Here is a 23,355-nt window from a genome sequence, read left to right as displayed (position 1 = left end):
CTACGTGTCCTAAGTTTCAAGCCTTTTACTATGAGCGTCACATCACTTGTCTCCCAAGCTTAAGATAATTGGCAATACTATAGGTATTGGGAAGTCAGCAATAATAACTGGTTAGTAATACTACATAGGTACTGGGATGGTGACCCAGCAGGATGCTAAATGTACTTCTACAAAGGAAAGACATGAGAGTGAAGGTGTTTCATTCTAGAGCAACAAACCAGCTGATGGAGGAACTCATTGAGTCAGCCAGTATCCATGGAGGCAGAAGATAGTTGACAGTTTGGCTTACAAACCTGCATTGGGACTGAGACCATAGAGGGGAAATATCCATATAAAGAAGTGAGGGGGGGGGGGTGTGAGGTAGGAGCTTGCAAGCAATAGGTGGAACCAGATGACCACAAAACCGGTAAGTTGGATATCTGCATTTAGAATTTACCAACATCACTTGAAAAGTATAAATTTTGATATATTCTGTATTATAGAAACATTATTTTCAAGTATAACTAAGTAAATGCTTATACTTACGATTGTTTTCAAATTGCTGAAAAGTCCCTTGTTTGCTCAAGATGGTACAGATATATAAAACTGTCAGGGAGAAAATTCCATATTAGGCACATTCAATCCAATGATTTCCATGGACCCTATATGCACTCAAATACATGTTAAATTAAGCAGCAATCAATAAAAGCTTTTTTTTTGAGATTCTCTTCCCATTTCATCAAGTAACACTCATGTCTGTTGAGAGACCATCTTCAATCATTAATCTTTGGTGTCAAAGTCAGAGCTTTAAAAGAACTGTACCTTTGACAAACAACAAACATGTATTAGTTGGATTTATTATGAATTCTAATAATGATGGCAATTAATTTTCAACATTTCTAACCAAATTCTGCCAGGGAGTGTTTACTTTTCTGCCAACCCAAGTTGTTTACTAGAGATTAGCTTTATTTGTCACAGGTATATCAGAACATTAATCAAAAGTATCAGTATAAATCAAATCAGCAAGGATTGTGCTAGATAGCTTGCAAGTGTTGCCATATTTCTTGTGCTAATATCGTTAACACATTAATATCATTAACACTAACTGTACATCTCTTTGGAATGTGGGAGGAAACCCACATGATCACCGGCAGAATGTACAAACTCCTTACAGCCAGCTGAAGGAATCAAGCCCTGGTCTTACAGTTGGCACTATAAGGCATGGCACTAACCACTACACTAACGTGTCACCCTCAGTCTCCATCAGTCAGTGATCATGAAAACAATTATCTCATTTATTTCAGCCAAGATGGACGGAATGAATTCTAGAGAGCTTTCCAGTTGGTGGAAGGGAATTCTGCCTAAGCAGGTCTTTGCACTGAATCAATGTCACTGGAAAAAGCAAGTCTGCAGCTTGAGGGTTATCAGGCTGGGTACCTGATTCATCTGTACCTTTCTAACAGAGTTGCACAGGGTAAGCTCCTGAATATTTGTGTTAGGTTTTGAAAACCCACTGAAGCACACACAAAATGCTTTAAGAACTCAGCAGGTCAGGCAGCTTCCACAGAAATGAATAAACTATTTACAGGAATGATGACCCTTCCTTCCTGATCAAGGGTCTTGGCCTGAATTGTTGACTATTTCTTCTCCTCCATAGATCTGCCTGACCTGCTGAGTTCCTCAAGAATTTTGTATGTGTTTCTCTGGACTGGCTTGATACATGACTCTATATCCACTTTTGTGATTGTCTCAGCAAACCACATCTGTGTTAAAACAGAGAAGGCATGAAATAGAACTGACCATCAAGCATTGACTGGAGCATAGCAGAGTTGGCCCTGCAAAATCCCTTTACTAACATTTGTGAATGTGTTTTGACTGAGAGAGCTGCCCCATAAGGTTGCCAAGCAACATTATGATGCTGCCATCCTCACAGAATCATACCTTCCAGACAATGTGATGCTTTCATGTTGAGGATACCCTCCATCAATTCTTGTAACACTATAGCCATGATAAATGGGAGGACAGATCCGACAACTCAAGACTCAACTCAAAATAAATGTAAAGTGAACTTAAGCAACTTTAAGGGACTTCAGTTTCACCAGGGTTCCCTTATGCAAAATTCAAATGTTATCTAAAGAGCAGTCTTTTCCACCTCACACCTGGTGTTTAGGCTATTTGATCTCAAGTCAAGTCAAGTCAACTTTTATTGTCATTTCGACCATAACTGCTGGTACAGTGCATAGTAAAAATGAGACAACGTTTTTCAGGACCATGGTTTACATGACACAGTACAAAAAACTAGACTGAACTATGTAATAAAAAAAACAGATAAAGCTATACTAGGCTACAGACCTACACTGGACTGCATAAAGTGCACAAAAACAGTACCGGCATTACATTAAATAATAAGCAGGACAGTAGGGCAAGGTGTCAGTCCAGGCTTTGGGTATTGAGGAGTCTGATAGCTTGGGGGAAGAAACTGTTATATAGTCTGGTTGTGAGAGCCCAAATGCTTCGGAGCCTTTTCCCAGACAGCAGGAGGGAGAAGAGATTGTATGAGGGGTGTATGAGGTCCTTCATAATACTGTTTCCTTTGCGGATGCAACGTGTAGTGTAAATGTCCGTGATGGCGGGAAGAGAGACCCCGATGATCTTCTCAGCTGACCACTATCCGCTGCAGGGTTTTGCGATCTGAGATGGTGCAATTTCCGAACCAGGCAGTGATGCAGTTGCTCAGGACGCTCTCAATACAACCCCTGTAGAATGTGATGAGGATGGGGGGTGGGAGATGGACTTCCCTCAGCATTTGCAAAAAGTAGAGATGCTGCTGGGCTTTCTTTGCTATGGAGCTGGTGTTGAGGGACCAGGTGAGATTTCGATAGAGGTTCTGTTGAGGTATGAGTGTATTGATTTTGGCTTTTGTGAAAGAATTCCCCTATTGACAGTGGTTTCTATCACTTGGCTGATAATTAGACTGCTGCAGCTTTAGCTGGCATTAACCTTCAGCTGAGTTTCCAGCATATCTATCTACACTTTTGACTGGATAAGAGTGGTTTCCCTGAAACCCCTTTTTACCAGGCAACTCTAGAGATGTGGCTCATTAGCCCCCTGTTAAAAGCCACTGGACTCAGTAGTGAGAAAACCATCTTTCTCAAACTACTATCACAAACAAGAGAAAATCTGCAAATGCTGGAAATCCAAGCAACACACATGAAATGCTAAAGGAATTCAGCAGGCCAGGCAGCATCGATGAAAAAGAGTACAGTCAACATATCGGGCCAAGACCCTTCAGTAGGACTGGTCAAGGGTGTCGGCCCAAAATGTCGGCTGTACTTTTCTATAGTTGCTGCCTGGCCTGCTGAGTTCCTCCAGCATTTTGTGTGTGTTTCTCAAACTCCATATGTCTAGTGCTGGTATGACTTGGGTCCCACCAAAACTGTGAAGTTGGAAAATCTTGATCACCCCAAACCCTGATCTGTGCAAATACTGTGTAAGTACTACCCCAATGCAATTAGCCATTGGCAAGAAATACTAGATTGTACTTTGCATACAATTATAAAGAAAATATATTTACAAATTTCAGCTTTGTCGAACAGTTAGTAGGAAAAAAGGGGAAAAAATAAAAAGGGCCCATTACAGTTAACCCAGTCCAAATGAGCACAAGCTGAAGCTCATCTGTAAAGCACACACCACCTTCTGAATGTTGCTCAAAATCCATCTCAAACGGGCTCCCCTATGGGAATATTGGTCTTTCCTGACGGACCCTTGTCCTGAAACGTCGACAGTGCTTCTCCTTATAGATGCTGCCTGGCCTACTGTGTTCCACCAGCATTTTGTGTGTGTTGCTTGAATTTCCAGCATCTGCAGATTTCCTCGTGTTTGTTTATTAGTTGAGGCATGTTCAAGTATTGGGAAATTATATTGCAGCTTTATAAAACTTTAGTTAGCTCAATCAGGAGTGTAGCATTCTTTTCAGGTATCCCCACTACAGGAAGAATGTAAAAGCTTTGGACAGAGTACAGATGAGGTTTATCAGGATGTTGTTGGATTAGTCATAACATGAGGTTGGTCAAATTTGAGTTGTTTTCTCTGAAGTAACTTACCTATCATCCTATGTTAAAATTCCTCTGTCTTATTTTCTTAATCCCCTCATCTCTGAGAACTTATTGTTCTTCTGGTTCTGGCCTGCATTCATTCTTCACTTTAGCCTACTACTGGCAATTGTTCCTTCAGGCACTGAGCTCTGGAGTTCTATTACAGACCTTTCTCCAGCATCCTCTCTCCCTTTGGGACATAGTTGATCTCTGTTAGCTAAATGACACTTTTAGAATGAGTACTTTAACATCTTGACATTCATTGAGTCTTTTTGTTTTATCTAATATCTTTTGTCTTCCCCATATTTAATTTTTATTACTTCAGAACCCCCTTTTGCTAACTCCTTTCAATCCAGTGACATTGTGCTTTTGTCTTTTGAGCTTTGTGCAAACTGTGCAGACATTCTCAGTCCATTGCAAACTTTCCCCACTCCTCACCTTTAATTCTTCCATTGCCCACAATTAATAGCCAATCAGATAACTTTAACAAATTTGACTTACCCAGTAAGCCAGTCAGCCATACTTCCTTCATGACTACTCTGCAGGCATCCAGACTTAACTACACAAATTCTTTAACATTTGAGTGTTATCATAGCAGAGGAAGGAAACAGAAATTGTAGTGCAACAACTTCCTTCTAGAAAGGCAGATAATATGTTAACCTCCATAGCAAGAGGATTTGAGCATGAGAATAAAGATAAATTTCTGGATCTTACAGCCTGAGGAAGACAGGGACATAACATTTAAGAAATTCCCAGATGACCATTTGAATTGCCAAACTCAAAGGTGATAGTTTAAGTGTTATGGTAAATGTGATCAGTGTAGGTGGGTGGGGCAATGCAGTTGGAGTTGTTTCTCTGACTCCATCTTGTAACAATTATATGGGACCTTGTGAGACTGCATCTGGAGTAATGGGTACAATTTGTTCTCCTAACTGTAGCCAAGTGCATTCAACAAGAACCACGAAGCTCATGGTGAACCAACAAATGACCTACTTGCAGTTCAGTTATTGTGAGGACTTCATTGTTTACTGCTGATCTTTTCAAACAGGATGCAAGCTGGAAGGAAACTCCTAAAGTATTTGTTTTTGAAAAGGTTAACATTTTATTTCAACCTGTGTCACATGACAATATCACCAAGTAGTGCAGCCTACAGAACTCATCCCTGGCCCATATAAATAAATGGGAAAGAGCTCAACAGAGCATCCATGACTGGAAATGGAATAGTTTAGGAACTATCAGCCAGTGTTGGGACATATTGGCATCAATGATAAGTAGACATTTTAGGGAGGTAGGTAGAAAGCTGAGAAACAGGACCTCCAGGGTAGTCATCTCTGGATTGTTGCCTGTGCCACATCCCAGTGAGGGTAAGAATAGGATATTTTGGCAGATGAATGTGTGGCTGAGGAACTGGTGCAGGGGTTAGGGGATTAGATTAATGGATCATTGGGATCTCTTCTGGGGAAGGTATATTATACAAAAGGGACTGGTTACACCTGAACTGGAGGGGGGCCAATATCCTTGTGGGTAGGTTGGCTAGAGTTGTTTGGGTGGGTTTAAACTAATTTGAGAGTGGGGTGGGAAAGGAAGTGATAGTGCTGAAGATAAGGCAGCTGGTTTACCAACAGAGGTTATGTGTAGGGTTGTCAGGACACTGGAGCAGGGATCCAATCGCAGACCTAGTACTGTGCACACATGGTGATATTAATTGAGTAACAAATCCTGAGGTGCAAACAAAGTTGGCGTCCAAGTTCAGGCAGAGATCAAAACATCCAGAAAAATCCAAAAACCAGAATTGGGAACCAGGCAGAGTCGATATTCAGACAGAGTACAGATACAAATGCTGGAAATGTTCAGGAAAACTCACTGGCACAATCTGGCAACAAACAGGTGAAAACACAGGACTGAAATACACTGAGCAATAAACAGAGAGGCAGATGATAGGTGGAGACACAGATGGCAGCAATACAGGTAATAATGAGAAACAGATGAGAGACGGAGTACTCAGTAATACAGGAGCCGGAGTAGAGCAGGAATGGGGACATGAGCACATGGCAATACAAAACCACAGACTGACAGCTAGTGGGAAACGTACAAAAAGACAGAGTTCAACTGGAGGTACTGACAAGGGCAAAAATTGGAGGCAATAGGATGAGTTGCAATGTAAAAGGCAGACAAAATTGAAAAGAGTGAAACAGGACTAAAGGTGTTATATCCGAATGCGTGTAGTATACGGAATAAGGTCAATGAACTTGTAGCACAATTTCAGACTGGCACGAATGATGTTGTAGGCACCACTGAATCATGGCTAAAAGAAGATTATAGTGGGGAGCTTAATGTCCAAGAATACATATTGTATTAAAAGGATAATTGAATTTTACAATTGAATTTAGGAGCCGAGAGGTAATGTTGCAGCTATATAGGACCCTGGTCAGACCCCACTTAGAGTACTGTGCTCAGTTCTGGTCGCCTCATGATAGGAAGGATGTGGAAGCCATAGAAAGGGTGCAGAGGAGATTTACAAAGATGTTGCCTGGTTTGGGGAGCATGCCTTATGAGAACAGGTTGAGTGAACTTGGCCTTTTTTCCTTGGAGCGACGGAGGATGAGAGGTGACCTGATAGGGGTGTATAAGATGATGAGAGGCATTGATCATGTGGATAGTCAGAGGCTTTTTCCCAGGGCTGAAATGGTTACCACAAGAGGACACAGGTTTAAGGTGCTGGGGAGTAGGTACTGAGGAGATGTCAGGGGTAAGTTTTTTACTCAGAGGGTAGTGAGTGTGTGGAGTGGGATGCCGGCAACGGTGGTGGAGGTGGATACGATAGGGTCTTTTAAGAGACTTTTGGATAGGTACATGGAGCTTAGAAAAATAGAGGGCTATAGGTAAGCCTAGTAATTTCTAAGTTAGGGACATGTTCGACACAACTTTGTGGGCCGAAGGGCCTGTATTGTGCTGTAGGTTTTCTATGTTTCTATGATAGGTAGGGAGCGATCCCTGCAGAAAGCAGAAAAGAGAGGGGGAAGGGAAAGATGTGCTTGGTAGTAGGATCTGCCCTCACCCCATCCGCCCGCCACCCCACTCGGGATAGGGTTCCCCTTGTCCTCACCTACCACCCCACCAGCTTCCAGGTCCAACGTATAATTCTCCGTAACTTCCGCCACCTCCAACGGGATCCTACTACCAAGCACATCTTTCCCTCCCCCCCTCTTTCTGCTTTCCGCAGGGATCGCTCCCTACGCGACTCCCTTGTCCACTCATTCCCCGCCCCCCCCCCCATCCCTTCCCACCGATCTCCCTCCTGGCACTTATTCTTGTAAGCGGAACAAGTGCTACACCTGCCCTTACACTTGGTCACTTTCATGGTCACTTACATCTATTGTCCCAATTCCACAGGTGTTTATTTTGTCTTTGCCTTTTCCAAATGTTATGAAATAGTCTATTCTTGTATATACAGAATGGGGAGCAGAATAATGAGTGTAATCCCTTCTGTCAGGGAAAAGGTCCCTCCATATATCAATTAAACCAACATCGTCAAAAAGTGTATTGACTTTCTTATGTAGAGATTTTGTTTCATAGGTTTTTCTATTGGAAGAGTCTAAGTTTGGTTGTAATTGTAAATTTAACAGGCAAGGTTGTGTACTTGGATTTTCAGAAGGCCTTTGATGAGGTGTCACATATGAGACTGCTTAACAAGCTACTACCCCTTGGAAAGATTCTAGCATGGACAAAGTCATGGCTGATTAGTAGGAGGCAAAGACTGGGAATAAAGGCAGCCTTCTCTGGTTGGCTGCTGTTGACTTTTGGTTCCACTGGGGTCGGTGTTGGGACTAATTATTTTTAAGTTATTTATCAATGATTTGGATGATGGAATTGATGGGTTTGCAGATGATACGGAGGTAGGTGGAGGGATATGTAGTTTTTTGGAAATAGGCTACAGAAGGACTTAGACAGATTAGGAGAATGGGCAAAGGAATGGCAGATGGGAAAAAGTGTTGGGAAGTGTATGGTCATTCATTTTGGTAGAGGAAATGAAAGGGTTGACTATTTTCTAAATGGAGAGAAAACATAAAAATCTGAAGCATAAAGGGATTTGGGAATCTTTGTGCAGGATTCCCTAAAGATTAGTTTGCAGTTTGAGTCTGTGGTGAGGATGTGATGTTAGGATTATTTTAGGAGGACTGGAATATAAAAGCAAGGATGTAATGTTGAAACTTTATAAAGCACTGGTGAGGCCTCACTTGGAGTATTGAGAGCAGTTTTGAGCCCCTTATTGTAGATAGAATGTGCTGAAACTGGAGAGGATTTGAAGGAGGTTCATCAAAATTACTCCAGGATTGAATGGCTTGTCATATGAAAACCTTTTCATTGCTCTGGGCCTATATTCACTGGAATTCAGAAGAATAAGAGGTGACCTAATTGAAACCTGTCGTATGGTGAAAGGTCTTGATAAAGTAGATGTGGAGAGGATGTTTCCAATGGTGGGAGAATCTAAGACCAGAGGACACAGCTTCAGAATAGAGGGGCATGCTTTTAGAATGGAGTTGAGGAGGAATTTCTTTAACCAGAGAGTAATGAATCTGTGGAATTTGTTGCCACAGGCAGCTGTGGAGGCCAAGTCTTTATGTATACTTAAGGCAGAGGTTGATGTATTCTTGATTGGTCAGGGCATGAAGGGATATGGGGGGAAAACAGGAGATTGGGGCTGAGAGGAAAATTGGTTCAGCCATGATGAAATGGTGGAGCAGAAGCGATGGACAAAATTCTGCTCCTATAGCTTATGGTCTGTATATGATAAATTGAGCTACAGCTACCCATGAAATTCAAAATGAAGCATTGGGGACAGAGAACTGTGTCCCTGGGAGAGCTTTTAGAAAGGGAAAGGAAGGCAATGGTAAGAATTTAAAGTTGAAAACTTATTAAGCCAGGATGCATTTAGGTTGTTTGTGATGGTATGACAGAACTTCCTCAGATATCATCTCTTCTGCAAACTTGTTTATGATGAAAGTTTGAAGCAAAGTATTGAAATAATTGCAGCAGCGATACAGGATGACCTCTAACTCCTTCCCCATTTGACCACAGAGTTCACTCTCTGCCATTTGTGATTTTATGACTAGACAATACTTCATTTTATTTTCCATTGAGAGGATAGCTTACTTGAACTAATTTTCAGGATCTGGACATCATTGGTAGAGCACAACATGAATTACCCTTCTGAGCCATCGCCTTTAAATGCCAAAGTCTCTCTTGAAGTTATATAAAATGTTGGTAGGGTCTAATTTGGAGGGTTATGTGCACTTTTGGTCACCTACCTACAGGAAAGATGTAAGCAAGGATGAAAGAGTACAGAGAAACTTTTACAAGGATGTTGTCGGGTCCAGAGGACCTGAGCTATAAGGAAAGATGAGTAGGTTAGGGCTGTATTCTTTAGAATGTAGAAGACTGAGAAGAAATTTGATAGATGTATACAAAATTATGAGGGGTATAGATAGCATAAGTGCAAATAGGCTTTTTCCACAGAGGTTGAGTGCGACTACAACCAGAGGTTATGGATTAAGGGTGAAAAGTGAGAAGTTTAAGGGGAACATGAGGATTCTTCACTCAGAGGATTATGAGAGCGTGGAATGAGCTGTCAGCACAAGTGGTCCTTGTGGCCTCAGTTTCAACATTTAAGAGAAGTTTGGAGATGTACATGGATAGTATAGATATGAGTGCTATGATCCCGGTGCAGGTCATTGGGAGTAGGCAGTTTAAATAGTTTTCAGAATGGACAATGGACTGAAGGGCGTGTTTCTCTATGACTTTTTAAATTAGACATATTGGAATGGTGGAGCAGACTTGAAGGGCTTAATATCCCGCTTTTGTCAATAATTCAGATAAAAATTCACAAATCCTTATTACCAGTGATGTACTGTTGACAGATCATTAAAGGTTGAACAAGTTAGGTCTTTATTCTTTGGAGCGTAGAAGATTGAACAAGTTAGGTCTTTATTCTTTGGAGCATAGAAGATTGAGGGGGGACTTGATAGAGGTATTTAAAATTATGAGGGGGATAGATAGAGTTGATGTAGATAGGCTTTTTTTCCATTGAGAATAGGGGAGATTCAAACAAGATGACATGAGTTGAGAGTTAAGGGGCAAAAGTTTAGGGGTAATATGAGGGGGAACTTCTTTGCTCAGAGAGTGGTAGTCTGTGGAACGAGCTTCCAGTAGAAATGGTAGAGGCAGGTTTGATTTTGTCATTAAAAAAAAATTGGATAGGTATATGGACAAGAAAGGAATGGAGGGTTATGGGCTGAGTGCAGGTAGGTGGGACTAGGTGAGAGTAAGCGATCGGCACGGACTAGAAGGGCTGAGCTGGCCTGTTTCCGTGCTGTAATTGTTATATGGCTTTATGGGTTAAGATTTACAGGGAGAAGCCAGAGGAATTTAGTTAAAAAAAAATCACCCATGATTCACTGGACTAAATAGCCTAAATCTGCTCTTATAGCTGATTGTCTTATATAAGGTGTATTGAAGGATGAGTCCAGAAACGTGCAGCTCCATGTATCTGTAAAATAGTGAAGAGACTGCATGCACCACTTTTCATTTGAAAAAGGAAGACTAAGGATTGAATTAATACTGTAAAGGTTTTTAACATCATGAAATGGTAGGAGGAGAGAATGGGAAAGAGGGGCACAACTCCAGACTCAAGTTTGTTGATGACACCGCCGTCATAGGCTGAAATAAAGGTGGTGGTGAATCAGGATATAGGAGGGAGATTAAAAATTTGGCTGAGTGGTGCCATAACAATGATCTCTTACTCAATGTCAGCAAGACCAAGGAGCTGATTATTGATTACAGGAAGAGGAAACCAGAAGTCCAGAGAGTGGTGAGTGCATGGAATGGGCTGCCAGCAACGGTGGTGGAGGCAGATATAATAGGGTCTTTTAAGAGATTCCTGGATAGATACATGGAGGTTAGAAAAATAGGAGGCTATGGGTAACCCTGGGTAATTTCTAAGGTATAGACATGTTCGGCACAGCTTTGTGGGCTGAAGGGCCTGTATTGTGCTGTATGTTTTCTATGTTTCTAAGCAGCAGTGCTGCCAGTGACACACCACTGGTCACAAGTCTCCAGTCGAAGAAAACAACTCCCACAACCATTCCAGGTCTCCTTCCACCACCAATTTTATTCCTGGTTGACTTGCTTGCCCTTGATGCCACATGATCTCACTTTCTGCACTCTGTGTGAAATGCGTTCAGAGGACCCATAGTGTTTTGTAGCCATTATGTTTGTGAATACAAAACGAGTTCCTTCCTCTGTGTGCTGTTTAGCAGGAAGTTGGGTGTGTTTGATCCTTTGTGCTTTAATCTATGATACTTTGCATAACTATCAGATCTCAGCTCAGCACACATACTCTGCACAATAGAGCATTATTTGCAAAGTGTCAAAACAATTTGCATTTCTGTAGCACTTCTGCATGTTAAACTATCCAATAAGACCACACATTTTATTTTACACTATGTCACGGAAAGAGAAGCTGGAATCAATGACAAATAGTTTGAATTGAAGTAGCAGCTGGAGAAATGGCACGAGAATTCCCGAAGAATTGAAGGGAGTACTTGTGCACAAATGCCATTGCAGGAGAGGATGGCAAAGGTTAAAGAGAATAGCAGAAGTGTAGGCAGAGGTGGAGGTTTTGGTGATGGATAAAAGGATCAAACTTCAGGAGTTTCCTCAGTGAAGGCCTGTACTGCCTCAACACCTCAGATATCTGTTTCCAGTCCACCACTGTTTAATACAGCTTACATTGCATTTCCCCGAATGAGACTGTTTACTCCTCTTTTCCTTTTTTACTAACTATACAAAATCTACAGAGTTTTGATAACTACCAACAGCATAATCTTCCTCCAATACTAATTCCACATGTGAGCCTTTATTTCCTGAAACCATCAGCATTTAATGCAATTCAGAAAGCACTGCAGTTGGCTGGATGTTCCTGTGGGCATATTCAGATTATGGCAGATATAATTGCTGCCCTGCACAATCCCCAGTCAGAGTCACAGAGCACTACAGCACAGTGACAGGCTCTTTGGTTCATCTAGTCCATATTGGCCTGATCTCTTCCCTAGTCCATCCACCTGCATCGAAATATATCCTTCCAAGAACTCCCACCCATGAATTTCTTTTAGATGTTACAATAGAACTTAGACAATAGACAATAGGTGCAGAAGTAGACCATTCGGCCCTTCGAGCCTGCACCGCCATTTTGAGATCATGGCTGATCATCTACTATCAATACCCGGTTCCTGCCTTGTCCCCATATCCCTTGATTCCCCTATCCATAAGATACCTATCTAGCTCCTTCTTGAAAGCATCCAGAGAATTGGCCTCCATTACCTTCCGAGGCAGTGCATTCCAGACCCCCACAACACTCTGGGAGAAGAAGTTTTTCCTTAACTCTGTCCTAAATGACCTACCCCTTATTCTCAAACCATGCCCTCTGGTACTGGACTCTCCCAGCATCTGGAACATATTTCCTGCCTCTATCTTGTCCAATCCCTTAATAATCTTATATGTTTCAATCAGATCCCCTCTCAATCTCCTTAATTCCAGCGTGTACAAGCCCAGTCTCTCTAACCTCTCTGCGTAAGACAGTCCAGACATCCCAGGAATTAACCTCGTGAATCTACGCTGCACTTCCTCTACAGCCAGGATGTCCTTCCTTAACCCTGGAGACCAAAACTGTACACAATACTCCAGGTGTGGTCTCACCAGGGCTCTGTACAAATGCAAGAGGATTTCCTTGCTCTTGTACTCAATTCCCTTTGTAATAAAGGCCAACATTCCATTAGCCTTCTTCACTGCCTGCTGCACTTGCTCATTCACCTTCAGTGATTGATGAACAAGGACTCCGAGATCTCTTTGTATTACTCCCGTACCCAACTCTATACCGTTCAAATAATAATCTGCCTTCCTGTTCTTACTCCCAAAGTGGATAACCTCACACTTATTCACATTAAACGCCATCTGCCAAGTATCTGCCCACTCACCCAGCCTATCCAAGTCACCCTGAATTCTCCTAACATCCTCATCACATGTCACACTGCCACCCAGCTTAGTATCATCAGCAAATTTGCTGATGTTATTTTCTATGCCTTCATCCAAATTGTTAACGTAAATGGTAAACAGCTGTGGTCCCAATACCGAGCCCTGTGGCACCCCACTAGTCACCACCTGCCATTCCGAGAAACACCCATTCACCGCTACCCTTTGCTTTCTATCTGCCAACCAGTTTTCTATCCATGTCAATGCCTTCCCCCCGATGCCCTGAGCTTTGATTTTACCCACCAATCTTCTATGTGGGACCTTATCAAATGCCTTCTGAAAATCGAGGTACACTACATCCACTGGATCTCCCCCGTTTAACTTCCTGGTTACATCCTCGAAAAACTCCAACAGATTAGTCAAGCATGATTTACCCTTGGTAAATCCATGCTGGCTCGGCCCAATCCTATCACTGCTATCTAGATATGCCACTATTTCATCCTTAATAATGGACTCGAGCATCTTTCCCACCACCGATGTCAGGCTGACAGGTCGATAGTTCTCTGTTTTCTCCCTCCCTCCTTTCTTAAAAAGTGGGATAACATTAGCCATTCTCCAATCCTCAGGAACTGATCCTGAATCTAAGGAACATTGGAAAATGATTACCAATGCATCCGCAATTTCCAGGGCCACCTCCTTTAGTACCCTAGGGTGCAGACCATCTGGACCTGGGGATTTGTTGGCTTTCAGTCCCATCAGTCTTCTCATCACCGTTTCCTTCCGAATGTCAATCTGTTTCATTTCCTCTGTTACCCTATGTCCTTGGCCCATTCATACATCTGGGAGATTGCTTGTGTCTTCCTTAGTGAAAACAGATCTAAAGTACTCATTAAATTCTTCTGCCATTTCTCTGTTTCCCATAACAATTTCACCCAATTCATTCTTCAAGGGCCCAACGTTGTTCTTAACTATCTTCTTTCTCTTCACATACCTAAAAAAGCTTTTGCTATCTTCCTTTATATTCCTGGCTAGCTTGCATTCGTACCTCATTTTTTCTCCCCGTATTGTCTTTTTAGTTAAGTTCTGTTGTTCCTTAAAAAATTCCCAATCATCTGTCCTCCCACTCACCTTAGCTCTGGCATATTTCCTTTTTTTAAATGCTATGCAGTCTCTGACTTCCTTTGTCAACCACTGAGGCCCCTTTCCCCCCTTTGATTCCTTCCTTCTCTGGGGGATAAACTGATTTTGCACCTTGTGCATTATTCCCAAGAATACCTGCCATTGCTGTTCCACTGTCTTTTCTGCTAGGCTATCCGTCCAGTCAACTTTGGCCAGCTCCTCCCTCATGGCTTCATAGTTTCCCCTGTTCATCTGCAACACCGACACCTCCGAGCTGCCCTTATCCTTCTCAAATTGCAGATAAAAGCTTATCATATTGTGATCACTACCTCCTAATGGCTCCTTTACTGCGAGATCACTTATCAAATCCTGTTCATTACATAACACTAAATCCAGAATAGTCTTGTCCCTGGTCGGCTCTCATACAAGTTGTTCCAAGAATGCATCCCGTAGGCACTCTACAAACTCCCTATCCTGTGGTCCAGCACCAACCTGATTCTCCCAGTTCACCTGCATGTTGAAATCCCCCATAACTACTGCGACATTACCTTTGCCACATGCCAATGTTAGCTCCCTATTCAACTTGCACCCAATATCCATGCTACTGTTTGGTGGCCTGTAGACAACACCCATTTGGGTCCTTTTTCCCTTACTGTTCCTCAGTTCTATCCACACAGACTCTACTTCTCCTGACCCTATGTCCCCCCTTGCAAAGGACTGAATCTCATTCCTCACCAACAGGGCCACCCCACCCCCTCTGCCCACGTTTCTGTCCCTACGATAGCACGTATACCCTTGTACATTCATTTCCCAGGTCTGATCTCCCTGCAGCCATGTCTCCGTTATCCCAACAACATCATAGTTACCCATTCGCACCTGGGCTTCAAGCTCATCCACCTTATTCCTGACACTTCGTGCATTCAGATATAGAATTTTTAACCCATTTCTCCTCTCTCTGTTTGAATCGCTGCCTATTGTGCTTAACCCAGCTCCCCGAACTCCCATCGGGCTATACGCCCCTAGAATTTTGTTGTCCTTCCTAATTTTACTTATTCTTTCAACACATTTAACTCCATGTTCCGTCAGACCATCCCTCTGTACACGAGTCCTCCTTATCACTTGTTCCAACCCACCTTCCTCTACTACACACTTAATATTCCGGAACCGTGTAGTCCCCACCTGTCCTTTATTCTTCCTCTCGCTATCCTCTCTCACATTCTGGATCCCTGCCCCCTGCAAATTTAGTTTAAACCCCCCCCAAGAAGCTCTAGCAAACTTCCCTGTAAGAATGTTAGTACCGCTCCAGTTCAGGTGTAAACCGTCCCTTTGGAACAGATCCCACCTTCCCTGGAACAAGGCCCAATTATCTACAAACCTGAAGCCCTCCCTCCTGCACCATCCTCTCAGCCACGTATTAATCTTTATAATCCTGTTCCTTGCCTCACTCGCATGTGGCACAGGTAGCAATCCTGAGATTGTTACCCTGGAGGTCCTGCTCTTCAGCTTCGCACCTAACTCCCTGAACTCCCTACGCAGGACCCCCTCACTCATCCTACCCACGTCATTGGTCCCTACATGGACCACAACATCTGGATTCTTGCCCTCCCTCTCGAGAATAACCTGCACCTGATCTGAGATGTCTCGGACCCCGCACCAGGGAAGCAACATACCATCCGAGACTCCCGATCTTCCCCACAAAATCTCCTATCCGCCCCCCTGACTATAGAATCCCCTATCACTACCGCTCTCTTCTCTTCCCTCCTCCCCTTCCTAGTCGCGGGTCCAACCTCAGTGCCAGAGACAGGACCACTGCAGCTTGTTCCTGGTAGGTCATCCCCACCAACAGTATCCAAAACGGTATACTTATTTTTTATGGGAACGGCCACAGGGGTGCTCTTCTCTCTCTGTCTGCTCCCCCGCCTCTCTTGACTGTCACCCATTTGCCTACCTCCTGCCTCCCGATAACTCTTTTCTATCTCTGCCTCTGCCTCCCGAATGATCCGTAATTCATCCAGCTCCTGCTCCAATTCCCTAACTCGGTCTGATAGGAGCTGCAGCTGGATGCACCTATTGCAGGTGTGGTCATCAGGGACAACTGTGTTGACGCTGACCTCCCACATACTGCATACGGAGCACACCACTGCTCTAACCGTCTCCCCCAATACCTGATCCCAGATTAGTCAGAATAAATGAAAAGCAGGCTTCTTGCCGAAGTCTTCTTGTGCCGAAGCCTGCTGAGCCAAAGCCCAGCACTCTGCTCCTGCGCACTCCGCTGCTCGCACCGACACTGCCCGCTCCTGAAAGTGGGCCGCTTTTTGCACACTTGCACTATCCTCAGATTGAATTTCTCGCTCAAATTCCCCTTAAGTATTTTATCTTTCACCCTTAACCCATGACCTCTAGTTCTTGTCTCACTCAAACTCAGTTGCATTCACTCTATCTATACCCTTTATAATTTTGTATGCCTCTAAAAGCTCTTCCATCATATGCCTACATTCCAAGGAATAAAACACTAATCTATTCAACCTTTTCCTACAACTCGGGTCCTAAAGGCAATTTTTTCAAGCTTAGTGATATGCTGCTTTATGAAGCCAATGTGCTAAAAGCTCTTTGTACATTTCTATCTAACTGTGATTCTATTTTCAAGGCATTATGTATCTATATTCCTGGTTATTTTGCTCTGTGAACCCTATCATTCATTGTATAAATCTTACCCTGGTTTGTCCTCTCAAATCTTAGGGCACACATAGAATACTGTATTCTAATTTGAAACAGGACACGTTGGTATTAGAGGTAGTCCTAAAGAGATCCACAAAGCTAATCTGTGGGATGTGAAGAATGACATATTGCAAGTGACTGAACAAATTATATATTCAATGGATTTTAAAGAATGAGGGTTATCTTATTGAAAACAAAGTGAGATTCTTAGCAGCATGATAAATGAGAACCCTGAATAAGGGGATGTTATTGCAAGATTAGAGAATAGCCATCTAAAACTGAGATGTGTAGAAACAACTTCTTACACAAGTTGGTAAATCCTTGTTTCAGATGATTGTAGAGATTGGATCTTTTTGATCTTTTAGATCTTTTTGGAAGAGCTGGGAACTTGAGGGATATGGATAGCTGACAGAGACAAAATGAAGCTGAAAGCAAATCAGTTATTATCATATTGAATGCTGGGACTGAGTGGCCTACTCATGCTCCTATTTTCTATATTCTTAACTTCAAAGAGATCCTCTTATACTCAGGACTCAAACAAAAGTGCTGGTCATTGATTGCAGGAATGGGAGTGCTGCACATGCTCTTATTTACAGTTCTGTGCAAAAGTTTTAGGTATATATATATATATAGGTATAAATCATAATGATATGTATTGCACTATACTGTTGCCATAAGAAATAAAAACTAATTTCATGACATATGTAAGTGATGATACACCTGATTTTGATATGGGTCTCTATTGTGCACCAAAAGTAGGAAGGGGACCTGGAGTAGGAAATCATGGGAAAAGAGGAAGGGAGAAGGGAGGAAGCAGAAAGTACCAGAGAAACCTTGCCTGGTGTCTCAGGGCTGGGTTTGTCTGCACCTGCACCACCCTCTTGCCCCTGGCATTCCTTCTCTGCCACCTGTCCCACAATTCTCCCATGGTGTTCCACCCTCACCATTCCCAACATCTTCTGCTCCTGCCGGATTTGAGAGCTTCATATTCCTAGGTGTGAACATACAGCCTACATCAAACCACGTAGATATCACTAATATCTCTGCTTCATCAGGACGCTAAATAAATTTGGAATGTTCCCTTCATCTCTTACCAATTGTTATTGATGCACCATAGAAAGCATTCTGTCTGCATGCATAATAGGTTGATATGGCAACTTCTTTGCACATGACCACACAAACCTGCAGAGCACGTCACGGCAACAAGTTTCCCCTCTATGAACTCTGGTTATACTTCTCACTGCGTCAATAAAGCAGCCAGTATAATCAAAGATTTCATCCACCCTGCACATTCTCTCTTCTTCCCTATTCCATAGGGCAGAAGATACAAAAGATTGAAGGCACATACCACCAGGCTCAAGAACAGCTTCTATCATACTGTTATCAGACTCCTGAATGTACTTGATGTACAAAAATAGGGACTCTTGGTCTTAGAATCTACCTTGTTATGATTAGTGGGCAAAATTAGAGCTTATGGATTAGGGGTAGGATACTAACATGGATAGAAAATTGGTTGGCAGATAGGAAACAAAGAGTAGGTCCTTTTCAGAATGGCAAGCAGTGACCAGAGGGGTACCGCAAGGCTTGGTGCTGGGACCGCAACTATTTACAATATACATTAATGATTTAGATGAAGGGATTAAAAGTAACATTAGCAAATTTGCAGATGACACAAAGCTGGGTGGCAGTGTGAAATATGAGGAGGATGTTAGGAGAATGCAGGGTGACTTGGACAGGTTGGGTGAGTGGGCAGATGCATGGCAGATGCAGTTTAATGTGGATAAATGAGAGGTTATCGACTTTGGTGGCAAGAACAGGAAGAAAGATTACTATCTGAACGGTGTCAAGTTAGGAAAAGGGAAAAGTACAACAAGATCTAGGTGTCCTTGTTCATCAGTCACGGAAAGTAAGCATGCAGGTACAGCAGGCAGTGAAGAAAGCTAATGGCATGTTGGCCTTAATAACAAGGGGAGTTGAGTATAGGAGAAAAGAGGTCCTTCTGCAGTTGTACAGGGCCCTGGTGAGACTACACCTGGAGTATTGTGCTCAGTTTTGGTCTCCAAATTTGAGGAAGAACATTCTTGCTATTGAGGGAGTGCAGCGTAGGTTCACGAGGCTGATTCCCAGGGTGGCAGGATTGTCATATGTTGAAAGATTGGAACGACTGGGCTTGTATACATTGGAATTTAGAAGGAGGAGAGGGGACCTGATTGAAACATATAAGATTATTAATGGATTGGACACGCTAGAGGCAGGAAACATATTCCCGATGTTGGGGGAGTCCAGAACCAAAGGCCACAGTTTAAGAATAAGGGGTAGGCCATTTAGAACGGAGTTCAGGAAAAACTTTTTCACCCAGAGAGTTGTGGATCTATGGAATGCTTTGCCTCAGAAGGCAGTGGAGGCCAATTCTCTGGATGCCTTCAAGAAAGAGTTAGATAGAGCTCTTAAAGATAGCAGAGTCAAGGGATATGGGGAGAAGGCAGGAACGGGGTACAGATTGTGGATGATCAGCCATGATCACATTGAATGGTGGTGCTGGCTCGAAGAGCTGAATAGCCTACTCCTGCACCTATCATCTATCGTCTATAATCATTCATCTGCACCATACTCTTTTGGTAGTTCTTAAACTTTATTCTGTAATTGTTATTGTTCTACCTTATTCTAGCTCAATGGACTATGTAATGTACAGTATACAACGCAATCTTTTCACTGGATCTCTGCATTTGTGACAATAGTAAACCAAGGCCAAGACGTTCTTCTAAGGTCAGTACATCCTTTCTTGCAAAAGGAAGTAAGCCAGTATGCTGTCCTCCAGCTGTGCTTTTTTCAAACCCTGTGCAGCCACAAAATTTCAAACACAAGGAAATCTGCAGATGCTGGAAATTCAAGCGACACACACAAAATGCTGGTGAAGGGTCTCGGCCCGAAACGTTGATTATAGGTGCTGCCTGGCCTGCTGTGTTCCACTAGCATTTTGTATGTGTTGCAGCCACAAAATTTGACCTCTAGCTCTCCTGTAAAAATAAACAATATTCTATTTGCATTTTAAGAGTGATAATCAGATTTGTATCGTAGTTCAGGAAGGGACACAATTCACGCAAACATTTTGCATGTAACCTTATAAACTCTATGATGCTGATAACCCTCTATCCCCTTTGCTGTTGTATAATTCCAAACCAATATTGTATTAGTGAATAAACAATGTCATCTGATCCACCTGTCAATTAAAATCACAATCTATCAAAGGAATCTCAAACCCACATATTTGTATTCCTCTTCCTTTAGCTAGTTCCTAGGAAAGACTTAGCTGAGTTTAAAGAGGAACATAGTCATTGCTGGAGGTGTTGTGCTGTAGTGCATAATAGAGCAGCGGAAAGAAACAATGAGATTTCTCACTACTTACTTCATTCTGGGTAAGTTTGACAGTTCTGCTGTTAGTTTGATGAATTAACAAAAATGTTAAAAGTAGGAGAAAGAAAATAGAAAACTGAGAAAGGTCTTGAAATACTTTGACAATTTTGACTGTAGATGAAATGCTTGATTTAGGGTTGAGTGGTGGTTCACTTACTTAGAAAAGCAGATGCATAGGAAAGGGATGGGGGCTATCAATAATTAGTTTAAATTGGCATCAAGGATGGCACAAACATGTCATCTGAAGGGTCTATTCTTGAGCTCTACTGTTCTTTGTTCTATGATTAGTCTTCTGTGTTCAAATCTCCCTATGGCAGCAGGACATTTTGAATTCAAGTGATTAAATAAATCAAGAATTGAGTAAAGAAGGTAAACTCAGCAATGGTGTCACAGGGTTATTAAAAGAGTATATCCATCTTGTAAACACGAGGAAATGTGATGAAGGGTCACGTCCTGACAAAGGGTCTCAGCCGGAAACGTCGACTGTGCTTCTCCTTATAGATGCAGCCTGGCCTGCTGTGTTCCACCAGCATTTTGTGTGTGTTATTTGAATATCCATCTTGTAGCAGGGGATATGTTCCCATAACTGCTCTTTAGGTAACTGTAGAAACACTAATGCGGTTAACTCCTAACTGATTCCATTTTCCAGTGGATGTTGTTTACTTGGATTTTCAAAAGGCCTTTAATGAGGTGCTGCACATGAGGCTATTTAATAAGATAAGACCCCAAGGTATTATAGCAAAGATACTAGCATAAATAGAAGATTGGCTAACTGGCAAGAGGCAAAGAATTTGAATAAACTCAGGAGGACTTCAGGAGGGCATGGAGCGACCACTCCCCGCTGAACATCGACGGCTGCTCGGTAGAGATCGTTAAGAGCACCAAATTACTTGGAGTTCACCTGGCGGAGAATCTCACCTGGTCCCTCAACACCAGCTCCATAGCAAAGAAAGCTCAGCAGCGTCTCTACTTTCTGTGAAGACTGAGGAACGTCCATCTCCCACCCCCCCCATCCTGATCACATTCTACAGGGGTTGTATTGAGAGCATCCTGAGCAGCTGCATCACTGCCTGGTTCAGAAATTGCACCATCTCGGATCGCAAGACCCTGCAGCGGATAGTGAGGTCAGCTGAGAAGATCACTGGAGTCTCTCTTCCCACCATTACGGACATTTACACTACACGCTGCATCTGCAAAGCAAACAGCATTATGAAGGACCCCACAAACCCCTCATACAAACTCTTCTCCCTCCTGCCGTCTGGGAAAAGGCACCGAAGCATTTGGGCTCTCACAATCAGACTATGAAACAGTTTCTTCCCCCAATCTATCAGACTCAATATCCAGAGCCTGGACTGACACCTTACTGCCCTATTGTACTGTATATTATTTATTGTAATGCCTGCACTGTTTTGTGCACTTTATGCAGTCCTGGGTAGGTCTGTAGTCTAGTGTAGTTTTTTTTTCTGTGTTGTTTTTTATGTAGCTCAGTCTAGTTTTTGTACTGTGTCATGTAACATCATGGTCCTGAAAAAACATTGTCTCATTTTTACTATGTACTGTACCAGCAGTTATGGTCGAAATGACAATTTAAGTGACTTGACTTGACTTGACTAAAGGGGGGCCTTTCTGGTTGGCTGGGAGAGACTAGTGGTGTGTTGCAGGATTTGATTTTGGGACCATTTCTTTTTACATTTTATGTCAATGATTTGGATGAAGAAATTGATGGCTTTGTGGCCAAGTTTGCAGGCAATATAAGGATAGGTGGAGGGGCAGGTAGCAGTGAGGAAGCACTGAGTCTGCAGAAGGACTTAGACAGATTGAGACAATGGGCATAAGTGTGTCAGATGGAATATAATGTAGGGAAATGTATAGTCATGCATATTGGTAGGAGGAATAAAGGCATAGACTATTTTCTAAGCAAGCAGAAAATTAGAAATGCAAAAGATTTGCGAGTTCTCGTGCATGATTCCCTGAAGATTAACTTGCAGTTTGAGTTGGTGGTAAGGAAGGGAAATGAAATGTTTGCATTAATTTCAAGAGGACTAGAATATAAGAGCAAGGCTGTCAAGCTGAGACTATATAAGGCTTGGTCGGAAGCAGTTAGAGTATTGTGAGCAGTTTTGGGCCCCTCTTCTAAGAAAAGATGTGCTAGCATTGGAGAGGGCCCAGAGGTGGTTCACAATAATGTTTCCAGAATGAAAGATCTCATAGAAAACTATTGAATATTGAAAGGCCTAGATAGAGTGGATGTGGAGAGGATGTTCCTTATAGTGGGGGAGTCTAAGACCAGAGGGCACAGCCTCAGAACAGAGGTTGTTCCATTTAGATCAGAGATGAAGAGGAATTTCTTTAGCCAGAGGAGTATATTTAATGAAGAAGTTGATAGGTTTCTGATTAGTCAGTGTATTAATAGTTTTCAATAAGTATATTTAATGTCAGAGAAATGTGTACAATACACATCCTAAAATGTTTATAGGCAAGAGAATGGGATTGAGAGGAATAATAGAATAGCCATGTTGAAATGGTGGAGCAGAGTTAATAGACCAAATGGTCTAATTCTGCTCCTATGTTTCAGGACCTTATGGTCTAAGGGTGAGTGTTGGCACTACAGCAAAGTCCACATCCTGTTAGCAAGTGGAAGAGAAGAAACAGGTTATATTAGACAAATCAGCCCATGCCAACCATGGTGCCCACCCATCTGGTCCTAATTTCCTGCAATCATCCCATATCTATCTAAGCCCCATATCGAAATGTTTCTTATTAATATTAATGTACTTGGTTCAACCTTTTCCTCTGGCAGCTTATTCCATATACTCACCCTTTTAAATATTTCCCCTTTCACCCTAAATCTATGCCCCTAGTTCTCCTACCCTGGGGAAAAGAGTGCTAATATCCACCCATCTTATTTAACAGTTTTTAAACGCTTCTATTGGGTTTGCCTCTACAACTACCCGAGAGCGTGCATTCCAGGCACTCACCACTCCGTATTTAAAAAAAACTTGCC

At 42.5% G+C, this 23,355-nt stretch overlaps 2 protein-coding genes across 6 annotated transcripts in view; one reads left to right on the top strand and one right to left on the bottom strand.

Moving 5' to 3' along the window:
- The window catches only part of LOC140740069 (adhesion G protein-coupled receptor E5-like), a 69,916-nt gene extending 65,294 nt beyond the window's left edge, over positions 1 to 4,622 (bottom strand). For all 3 annotated transcript variants that reach the window (XM_073068933.1, XM_073068934.1, XM_073068935.1), the window contains exons 1-2: positions 4,575 to 4,622; positions 526 to 585 (exon numbers count right to left, since the gene is read on the bottom strand). In XM_073068933.1, the coding sequence (XP_072925034.1) occupies positions 526 to 585; positions 4,575 to 4,605 (91 nt within the window). In that variant the 5' untranslated portion in view covers positions 4,606 to 4,622. The remainder of the gene's footprint in view (positions 1 to 525; positions 586 to 4,574) is intronic.
- LOC140740068 (adhesion G protein-coupled receptor E5-like) overlaps positions 1 to 23,355 on the top strand; it is a 185,028-nt gene that overhangs the window by 27,690 nt on the left and 133,983 nt on the right. Inside the window, exon 2 of one of the 3 annotated variants that reach the window (XM_073068932.1) lies at positions 19,606 to 19,703. Coding sequence is in view for 2 of the 3 variants with exons in the window: in XM_073068930.1 (XP_072925031.1) it covers positions 1,366 to 1,453 (88 nt within the window). In the remaining variant the exon portion in view is untranslated. Of the gene's footprint in view, positions 1 to 1,363; positions 1,454 to 19,605; positions 19,704 to 20,263; positions 20,354 to 23,355 lie in introns of those variants that run through there. The other 2 variants (XM_073068930.1, XM_073068931.1) reach the window with 2 other exon arrangements.

Source organism: Hemitrygon akajei, chromosome 16, assembly GCF_048418815.1.
Source record: "Hemitrygon akajei chromosome 16, sHemAka1.3, whole genome shotgun sequence".
Classification (NCBI taxonomy): Eukaryota; Metazoa; Chordata; class Chondrichthyes; order Myliobatiformes; family Dasyatidae; genus Hemitrygon; species Hemitrygon akajei.
Note: the sequence above shows the minus strand (reverse complement) of the source record. Positions and strands in the feature narration are given on the sequence as shown.